Source organism: Budorcas taxicolor, chromosome 13 (genome assembly GCF_023091745.1).
Source record: "Budorcas taxicolor isolate Tak-1 chromosome 13, Takin1.1, whole genome shotgun sequence".
Lineage (NCBI taxonomy): Eukaryota > Metazoa > Chordata > Mammalia > Artiodactyla > Bovidae > Budorcas > Budorcas taxicolor.
In genome coordinates this window covers 54,382,517-54,393,064 of record NC_068922.1, presented here as the reverse complement: position 1 = coordinate 54,393,064, position 10,548 = coordinate 54,382,517, and the positions used below count along the sequence as shown (strand labels likewise).

General features: G+C 60.8%; 1 protein-coding gene across 1 annotated transcript; it reads left to right on the top strand.

Moving 5' to 3' along the window:
- The first annotated feature begins 326 nt into the window (after positions 1–326).
- OGFR (opioid growth factor receptor) lies at positions 327–7,706 on the top strand. Its single transcript, XM_052650984.1, has 7 exons — positions 327–490; positions 2,462–2,530; positions 3,080–3,158; positions 4,058–4,136; positions 4,878–4,944; positions 5,534–5,682; positions 6,389–7,706. The coding sequence occupies exons 1-7, from the start codon at positions 344–346 to the stop codon at positions 7,401–7,403; spliced, it is 1,605 nt and encodes a 534-aa protein (XP_052506944.1). The 5' UTR covers positions 327–343; the 3' UTR covers positions 7,404–7,706.
- The last annotated feature ends 2,842 nt before the right edge of the window (positions 7,707–10,548 follow it).

Sequence of the window (10,548 nt, the reverse complement as noted above, 5' to 3'; positions counted from 1 at the left end):
TCTGGGAGGGTCCTGAGAGGGTATCCTGGAAAGCACCCCCCAAGGGTCCTCTCCAGGGAGAAATCCATACCTAGGTGGGCATGGAGGGGGACAGCCTCGGGGGAGAGGGGAGCGTCCTCCGGAGGGGCTTTCTCGGGGGGAGGGATATTCTCGATGTGGGAGGACAGGCCTCCTCCAGAGGTACATCCTTGGAGAGTACATCCTGGGGACGGTCCTCCTCCGGGCTGGGCGGACCGAGGCGGCAGCCCCGGGCCCGCCTCCGACCCGCCCCCCGGCCCGCCCCCGCGCTTCCTCCCTGTTTCACTTTCGCTTCCGCCGGAGCGGGTCCCACCGCCACCGGAGCATGGAGGACCCCGACTGCGACTCGACCTGGGACGAGGATGAGGAGGAGGACGGCGAGGGCCCGCGGGCGGAAGCTGGCGAGGATGGCGAGACCGGCGCTCCGGGGAACGCGGAAGCCGAGGAAGACGCGCGGCCCAGCGCGCTCCAGGTGCCGCCCCCGCGCCCTGGGAACCCGAAGCCCGTGGGGAGGCCGCGGCGGCAAAGGGGGCAAAGCCCGGCTGCTGGCAGGCCGTTCCCCGCCCCGCCACGGGGCCAGGTGTGCAGGCACCTCCTAGAGACCCGGCTTGGGGTCCGGCTCCCCATCTCCAGCGGTTGCCCCCTTCCCGCCCTGTCCTCCTGATACTCGCGTCCTGGTCCCCAGGACACGCTGAGGTCCGCCCCGACCCGCTCCCCCGCGCGCTCCTCCACCAGGGCACCTTGCAGGGAATCCGGGGCCACCCTCAGACCCTTGTCCCCAGGGCCAGATCGGCGCGGTGACACTTCCTGCAGAGGATGGCCCCAGCACATCCTTGACTCCCCTGTCACATTCTAGCCTCAGGCCCTTGGCTCCGTCCTCTAGACAGACCCAGCCCTCAGCTCTGGCCTCCTTCACCGCCTCTCCTGGAGCTGCTGCCTCCACCCCGGGTTCCCCTGCCCAAGACTCCACCCTTCCCCAGGCCCCAGAGCCCCCAGCCTGCCCCACCCGGTTGACCCTCACTAGGAGCAGCACCTACCCGCTCTGACTGGGGCTGACCTCATGTCGTCTGGAGGTGGCCTCGGAGGCTACATGTGTGTGGCTTGCCGGAGCGGGGGCAGCTGGTGTGCCCACCGGCTCCTCGATGTCACCACTGGTTACTTGTCATAACCATGGTCATTCAGCATCACTGGCAGTTACTTGCTGGTACTCACCGGGTGTCACAACCCCTGAGTGGGTGCCATTGCTCCAGCTGGGGTTCCAGGTGAGAGCAAGGGCTCCAAGTGATAGTTGTCACGACGTGTCCCCCTCCCTCTGGGACGAGGGTATCCTGGCACTGTATCTGGGGAAGCTTGAGTTCCAGCCTTAGTGGTCTCAGTGATGGATCGTCAGTGCTGCAGATAAGCACTCTGGTGTTCAAATTTCTCTCTGGGTCTTGGAGCGGTCAGTCAGCGAGAGGAACCCCAAGGGGCTCCTGGGCCTGTCGAGAAGGCCGGTGACCTCGGCACATTTCCACTGCTTCAGGCGTGCACGAGTTCCTAGAGTAGGTAGGCTGGGCAGGGTTCAGGGTCACAGGTCACAGGGCAGGAATCCACCTCTTCCCCCAGGCGGATGGATGCCCACTGGACGTGGTGCAGCTTAGGTGGGAGGATGCCATCCTCACTGTAGCTCCATGGGCCACACTCGTAAAGCAGTGGTTTGGCACATGGACCTTCCTGTGAGATGCCCATGGTCCTCTGACCTCTTCCCTGTCCCTCTGCTATGGCTTCTCTCCTTCTACAGAGTCCCAATCTCCTCTCCATTCCCCCATGGTCCTTCCTGGCTGCCGCACACTGGGTTCTGGTGTGGCTTTTTGGTGCTTCCTCCTGGACGCTGTCATCTGTGCACCTATGGCGCTGGCCCTGCTCTGAGCTGTGCACGTGACCAACATTGGTCAGGACCCGCCCTCTGGACTGACCCAGGGAGGCTGAGAAATGGATACTGATGAGGGGTGGGGCAGCTTCTGCTGAGTTTCATTTTCACCCACTGTCCATTGACCTAACCAGCCTCTGGCTAAGAAACCCCCTTCAGAAGCATCTGGGGCTCTAGGTGGCAAGGCCACTGCCCTTGGGTATACAGCCCCTTAGGTGTCAGCTTAGAGTGCAGGGCAAGGAGGAAGTGTTGGGGGAGGTGGGGTTCCCAGAGGAGGTCCTGAACTGTGATGCCAGCAAACAAGGGAGGAGAAAATGATGCTGGAATCGTGGGGCACCCCAAGAATGCACATTGGTCTGGAATCCTGAGGGCTCACTCCAGCTACTCTGGCCCCTCTGATATTGCTGGCAGCTAGGCACAGTCCTTGCTGCCCTCATCAGGGTGGGGCCTCCCTGGGGTGGGTCCTGCTTGCTGGCTTCCTTGAGGAATGGGGAGGCTCTCCCCGCTGGGATCTGATCCATTCTCTCTCCCCAGCTCAAGGTGACAGTGTCCCGAAATTGGCGAGCTGCACTGGACACACGCCGGTACCGGCACCACTACCCGGTAGGTATCTGTGCACAGCCCTACCCCCAACACCCACCCCTGCAACCCACCAGAACTGAATCCTTCCTGTAATCACGGGGTGACAGCGCCACACCCTAACTCCCACCACAGCACCCTCACCTTTCACACCATGACAGCGCCAGCCGCCAGCTCATCCACAGGAGGCCCCACCAGCCCATCTCATGGCTTCTGTTGCCCTCAGCCCCTGCCCTCTGCACCCAAGAGTCTCAGGGAGTCCTTGGGCTGTCTCTGGGTTGCAGATGAAGGGGACCTCCCAGCCCTGGCCTACACTGTTGAGGAGAGGGTGGTCGTCACTGGTATTCAGAGGTGGCTGCTATCTCCCAAGTGTGAAGGCTGATCCTCCCCTGTGGCATGGGGGACCCAGGTTTGGCACTTGGGGTCTTCACCAGCCCTCAGGATATCTGGAGGTTCACGGGCCAAAAGCCAACACCTCCTCCCTCCCACCCGCCCCAGGAATGCTTCAGTATGAGGGGTCCTTGGAGGCAGCCTGTTTGGATGACACCTTGTCACCTTTCTCTGGCTCCGTAGGATCTGGTAGAAGGAGATGACAATGGTGACATGCTCAACCTGAGTTTCTACAAAAATGAGATTCGGTTCCTGCCTAACGGTGTGTACCTGCCCAGCTGCCGGCAGCTCCATTCTGGGGGTATTCCTCTCTCCTCTGCCTGTCTGGTCTGCTGGGACATGGTTTGGACCTGTGGCTTTCAGATATACCCCCACAGCACCGCCCCCGCACCCGCCCCTAAGTTGTTGAGGGACTCCCAGGGCCCCAACCCTTGGCCTGGACACAGTGGCCACCATGCTCCGAAGGGCCAGGCGATGAATGCTGGTGGCTTTGCAGGCTCACAATCTCTGTCATGACTACTTGACTCTGCTTCCATCGTGAGGAAGCTGCATACATAAACTAACAGGAAGGAATGGTTTTTACCTTTTTAAACAGTTGGGGAAATTTTATGGTACAATAACATTTATGACATGTGAAAATCATATGAGATTCAAATTTCAATGTCCATGGTGAGGTTTTATCAGAACCCATCCACATACGTGTTGTCTATGGCTCCTTTGCTACACGCGCCAGGGGCCGCACAGCCTCAAATATTCCCCTCCAGGCCCTTTGCAGAAAGTGGGGGGGTGCCCTGCGGAGACCAGGCTGCAGCGTGGGCTTGGTAGCAGGCCCTGTGTGAAGGCAGAACTCCAGCTAGCAGCCTGTGGTTTGTGGGGTGCAGCAAGGCCGCCCTTCTGCAAAGACAGGTGCAGGTCTGGGACCACTCGCTGTTACCCGATGGGGCCTCCCAGGTTCTCCCAGAGTGCCAGCATGGCCTGCCCACTCCGGTCTGTCCTCTATCAGCTATAATGGTTCACCTTCCAGATTGCACAGTGGTGGTCAGCCTAAATTGGATTAACATCACAGGAAGTGTGCACAACCTGAGCCCCAAGGTCCTCATGAAAGGGGCGAGGGGAGGGGCTTTCAGCAGTCCCCCTGACTTGTCTCTGTGGGGCTCCCAGGCTGTTTCATTGAGGACATTCTTCAGAACTGGAAGGAAGACTATGAACTCCTGGAGGACAATCACTCCTACATCCAGTGGTGAGTGGGCGGGGCTTCTGAGGAGCGGCTTGAGGCCCCGCCCATACTGGATTCTGGCTCCGCCTCTTCCAGGCATCGCGCTTACTGAGCAGGCGCACTGCCCTCTGTGCCCCATGCCTGCCTCTGCGGGCGGGGGCCAGCTAAGGGGAGACCGGGTCTGGGTTCTCCAGCTGGAAACAGCCTCAGCTACTGGGGGTTGACGCTGGCTTTGGGGGATAGCAAGAGCAGTCGACTAGCTGGCTCGCTGGAGGCCCCATGAGGCTGTCCTGAATCTGTCCGCAGAGCCCCTCTGCCGAAGGGCGGGTTCTAACGGTGCCTTAAAGTGCCCTCCGGACGCTGGCCTGCAAATGCAGTGTCCTTTAAGGACGGCTTGCAGGCGACCGACCCAGGGCACAGGATATCCCTGAGAATAATTCCACAGCATTAATGGTGGGTGGCAAATAAGAACGTGAGAATGAAAGAATGGTAGGGAGGCGGGTCGCTGTCTGGCAGGTGCCCTCCTGCTGCACGGGCAGGCTGGGCTCTGGGTGGGCTGGGACTCCTGTGGGTGGGCTGTCCTGGGTCCTTATCCTGGGCACTCCCCCTGGAGCTCTCCCATCCTCACCCTTTGACTTTATTGACTGGGGAGAGATCATAGCATGTGTGGCATGCGAGGTCCAGCCAGCCCTGCTGGAGTTGAGCAGAGAGCCCTGGGGGCCGCTTGTGCCGCTTACCAGGCCTGTGCCATCCCTTCCCTCACAGGCTGTTTCCACTGCGGGAGCCAGGGGTGAACTGGCACGCCAAGCCCCTCACGCTCCGGGAGATCGAGGTGAGCTCTGGAGGTTAAGGTACAGGTCACGGCTAGCCACAGGTGTTCACGGGTCCCTTGGGGAACAGGAGCTGAAGGACTCCCCTGCCCACAGTTTTATTATCTTCCCTCATAAGTGGTCCTTGCCTCTGGCCCTCAGTGCTCCTTGCAGGCTTCCAGAGAAATCTGGCTGAGAGGGTTGCTCTAACAAGCAGAGTTAGAGTGACCAGGCTTTGCCTTGGTCAGCCCTGGTTTGGGCTGGATTGATGATGCCTGGAGAGTGGGGAGGGGGCTCTAGGAGCTGGGGAGGCCGAGCAGGTGTGCCCAGGAGACAGGATGGGTGCTTACAGTCCCGTGTCCAGCCCTGGGGTCCCTGAGATCTTCCCGCAGGTTATGGAGTTCCTCTCAAGGCTACAGCACATGCCTCAGGCTGGGGAGATCTGGTGCCAGTTCAAAGTCAAGTGAGCAGCCCTGGGCTCCTGCGCCCTGGCCCTTCACCGTGACAGTCTGAGCCAAGGCCCCAAATGAATTTGGGCCTGAGGAAGGTGTCCAGCTCTTGGCTATGCTGCACTGACACTGAGCTCTCTGCCACCCTTGGGGGCTTTTCCAGGCATTTAAGAAGTCTGCGGAGGTCAGGAAGCGGCTGGTCCAGGCCTACGAGCTCATGCTGGGCTTCTTCGGGATCCAGCTCGAGGACCGAGATACCGGCCAGGTGTGCCGAGCACACAACTACCAGAAGCGTTTCCAGAACCTCAACTGGTGAGCAGGCCAGGAGCTTGGGGGTCTGCACAGCTGGTCTCTGATTGTGGAGGATCATCTCTGGGGAGGGGGACTGCAAGGCAGAGCCTGAGACTCCCAGCATCCTCTGAGCTTGTGGAGGTGGGGCAACGGCAGGGTGGGGGCAAGACAGATGGGACCAGGTCGGACAGGACGGGAGAGGGAGCGGGGGTGTAGGGGTGAGTGCCACCTGATTCAGCTGTGGGCTTCTTGACTGGCCTGCCACCCATGTGGGCGTGGGTTGGGTTGCCAGGGGCTCCATCACTTTTACTACATCACTGAGCATCCCACCTGGGGGTTGTGGCAGACATGTTCCCCTCTCCCCCCTGGGATGCACTGGGTGGAGGGGGCCAGCTCAGGGCACATGGGCAACAGACCCTGCCTCTAGAGGGTCCCCGTCTGGTTCTTCTCCAGCTGTGCTGGGGGTGGGTGTTCCATGGGACCAAGGAGACAGTCACCCTTCTAGGGAACACATCACAGTCCTTCACCTACACGATCCAGGCCCATAGACCATCTTCTCAGGGACCTGAGGACAGGGTAGGAATGGGGACTGACCTGTGGGCTGGAGTGTCTCTGCTGGTGGACACCAGCCTCTTGGGGGAGTGTGAGGGGGGCTGGAGAAGGGCAGTCTTTGGCTGAGCACTGCCCACGCATGTGCAGCCCCACCAGCACCTCCTGTCCCCACCAGGCACAGCCACAACAACCTCCGCATCACCCGCATCCTCAAGTCTCTGGGGGAGCTGGGGCTGGCGCACTACCAGGCACCCCTGGCCCACTTCTTCCTGGAGGAGACGCTGGTGCGGAGGCAGCTGCCAGGCTTGCGGCACAGCGCCCTGGACTACTTTGTGTTCACTGTGCGCTGCCGGCACCAGCGCCGCGAGCTGCTGCACTTCGCCTGGGAGCACTTCCGGCCCCGCTGCAGGTTCGTCTGGGGGCCCCAGGACAAACTGCAGAAGTTCAAGCCATGCTCACCGCCCTGCTCACCCCGGCTGGCCTGCCCCAGACAGGCGAAGGAGGAGGAGAGCCCTGGGGAACCCCCCATCGAAGCCGGCACCCAGAGGCACACCTGCGGGCTGGGGAAGGACGAGGAGGTAGGCCCGCTGGCCAAGGGTCCCCAGCTACCTGGCACAGAGTCCCAGGAGGTCCGAGCCCTGGAGAGGGACCAGGGAGATGAGACCAGCGAGGAGCAGGGACCAGAGTCACCAAACCCCAAGGAGAGCAAGAAGAGGAAGCTAGAGGCGAATCTGCGGGAGCGGGCCCTGGGGGAGCCAGGTGCCAGCGCCTCTGAGGTGGAGAAGATCGCCCTGAACCTGGAGGGCTGCGCCCTCAGCCAGGGCAGCCTCAGGGCAGAGACCCAGGAAGTGGTCAGCCAGGCCCCAGAGGAGGCCAAGCAGCCCTGCCCCCAGCCCCCGGGGGCCAAGGTGGCCGATGAGGTAAGGAAGCGAAGGAAGATGGACCAAGGTGCCAGTGATCACCCAGAGGCAGCAGCCAATGGTGGCACCCTGACACTGGCCACCACTAAGCCCCCTGCCCTATCTGAGTGCTCAGAGGCTGAAGAGGGTGCAAATGGGGTCAAAGAGGAAGCAGAAGGCCAGGCAGGGCTGGAGCAGAGTGCCCCTGGGAGCCCAGCCGCTGAAGGACCGGAAGTGGAGAGGGCAGAGCCCACAGAGGGGGGCCCTTGTGTTCATCCCGGAGAGCCTTAGGGAAGGGGATGCCCATGGGCCTCCTGGCCCTGCCCTGCCACAGGCCTGGGAGCCACGTTGTCAGCTGTTCTCAGTGTCCAGCTCTGTTGGCCTGTCCCTGGTGGTCACTGCAGCTGCAAGGAGGCCAGACCCAGCCCTTGGAGAGTCTGAGGCTTCAGCCTTCTTCCTTCCACCTCACTTCCCACCTCCTCTCTCCTCTGTGCTGTCACCCATCCCCCGCCCCCCCAACCTTTGTAACTTGGCCCTTCAGGGTCTGGAGGGGTGGGAGGGGGCACTCATTTTCTTACTCTGGTACAGAGGCCTTTTCTGAATAAACTCATTTGACTTTGAGTGTTTCGGTATGGACGGCAGCCCGTGGATGGCCAGGGCAGGGGAGGGGCTGGTTTCATGAGTAACTCTGGCTGGACTCCTGGGTGCACATGGCCAAACTGTGTCACCACTTTGCTGTGGAAGTGCCTGGGGTGCGACCCTGGTACAGCCCTCCTGAACATGTGTGCCCCTCAGTGTACACCCCCCAAAATGCACCCTGACCCCATGGCCACCCAGAGCCTCTGGGGCTGCATTGGGTCCCTAGGCTGCCGCCTTTTGTCAGCGATTCAACGGCGTGGAGCAGTGTCGGGTGTGCCCTGATCTGGGGTTCTGTGACGCACCTCGGAGCACAAGCTCTATGGTGGTTCCATGGCCCTGCCCCTCTGTCCCCACCCTGGCAGCCACAGCCGCCCCTCAGCCCATGGGTCCTCTACACAGGGACCCTGGGCCCTCTAAACTGGCATGGGAACAGAGTGCACCCCTCCTTCAGCAACCCCCAACCCACAGGGCATGCTGCCCTCAGCCTGGCTTTGTCCCCTGGCCAGGACTGACCTCTTCCATCCTGACACGTGGAAGTGATGGAGGTCACACCTGGGGGTAGGGGGCAGGGGGAGGGAGCCTAGTTCATTCTGTGAGTTGGGAGCTGGGACCTGTGTCCCGCTAACATGCTCCCCCGACAGCTCCTGTCCTGTGTGTGGGGGCGGGGGGAGATGGACAAACTTAAAGTCACTTGTTGGGGCTAGTGCGGGCCATACAGTGACCCCAGGGGTCAGGGTCCTTATCCAGACCATTATCGGGCTCAGGTTCAGATGGAAAAGCTTGGAGCCTGGAAGGAGAAGACCCCGTTGGAGCAACCCTGGGGGAGGGGAGTATCTGTGCCCAGCAGCGGGACATGGTGATAGGCTGGCAGGCCGTTCAGACCCACCTGACCTGCAAGCTTCAGGGAGAGTGATGGCCCAAGACAGGTGGGCAGTAACCCTGGACACTGGCCGGTAGATGTGAAGCTGGCCCCCTGGCCTCTCCCCAGGCCACTGTGGCTATTGGGGCTTCAAGACAGGGACTGCTCTCCAAGGGAGGGTGTTTCCTGGCAGCAGGTGGGAGGGTCTGCGTGGGGCTAGGATTGGGGAACGGGATTCCAGGCACCCTGTCTCTCCTTGACTTCACAGCAAGGCTTCCCCAAGTCTGGTCCAGCAGGAGCGCTCTGGTGCCCCTGCGTGTCAGGCATGGAAGTACAGGAGGAAGGGGGGGGTCGGGCGAGAAGCCCTGTCAGTAGGGGTGGCATAGAGTGGCTTGCCCCGCCCCCAGTCCCACAGCCTCACCCTGCCTCTGTGAGGATGTCCTAGGATGACTCCTAAGGTGAAGTCGCTCAGTCGTGTCCAACTCTTAGCGACCCCGTGGATTGTAACCTACTAGGCTTCTCCGTCCATGGGATTCTCCAGGCAAGAATACTGGAGTGGATTGCCATTTCCTTCTCCAGGGGATCTTCCCGGCCCAGGGGTCGAACCCGGGTCTCCCGCATTGGAGGCAGACGTTTTAACCTCTGAGCCACCAGGGAAACTAGGATGATTCCTAGAAGGCAGGAATTTTGGAGATTCTCTTGTCCCTTCCTGATATAATTATCCCTCCCTTTAGAGGCAAAAAGAGAAGGGGGCGGCAGAGGATGAGATGGTTAGATAGCATCACCAACTCAGTGGACATGAATTTGAGCAAACTCCAGGAGATAGTGGAGGACAGAGGAGCCTGGCGTGCTATAGTCTATGGGGTCACAAAGGGTCGCACATAACTTAGCAACTGAACAAAGACTGGAGGGTGTGGCCAAGCCTGATGAGCGGCTCACAGATAAACCCAATAGGGAAGGGAAGGGAGGTTCTTAACTGTGTGGTCTGCCTCCACGCACCTCCTCCATCAACTCAGAAGCTCTGAGTTGCCTCCTGCAGAAATTCTGAAGCCTTATTTCCCAGGAAATTCTAAAGATTCTGACACCAGCAGGGGGGAGCTGGGGATTCTGAGAAATCGGGGCTCTGAGGTGACCTGGATGTTTGAGTATCCCCCTGGGGGACATTGACTGCCCCTGGCCTCAGGTGCTGCCCCTCACCCTGCTGTCCCCATGTGTTTCCAGGTGAAGCACAGCTCGCCCAGCTTGTGAGAAAGGAGCAGCCAGCCCCTGTCCACTGTGTTTCTCTTGAGCCTGGGGTCACGGGGGCACTTCCTTTCTCTCTGGGGCCCCCGCTTTCTTCTTGGGGTGGCAGTGCCGGGTGACGGTCTGGCCTTTGCCAGCGCTGGTTCAGGTGCATGGACTACTCAGTACAGTTAAAGTTTGGGGTGAGGGCCCCAGTGAGGGGAGTTCCAGCCTGGCAGGCATGGCCCTGGACCTCTGCTCACGGCAAGGACTGGGGTCCTTGGTGGGCCCTGTCTGGTCCCTGGCACAGATGTGTTCACTCTCTCTGAAGGACTTCCTGGGCCTTGGGCAGTGGGGTCCCTCTCAGGACCCCAGGGAGGAGAATGTGACTTGGTCAGCCCCTTGACAGGACCAGGACTGCCCCTTCTTCAAAGGAGCCTTCAGTGTGAGGCTCTCCCTCCACACCCTGGTGCAGGACCAAGTGAGAAAAGAGCCTCTTTCTCTTTTGCTGAAAGGTGTGTGTGTGTAACTCACCGGTCCCAGGATAATTTTAACTCAGAGGCTGGCCCCAAAAATACCACTGGGTTTCTTTTTTCCCTGGCTGGCTCAGCAGGGAGTGGGGCGATGCAGAAGCCCCCGCCCACCCAGGTGGGGTGGCTGAATGGGGGGCTTGTGCGAGGGCCGGCGGGGCGGGAACTGGTGTCTGGCCGGCCCACC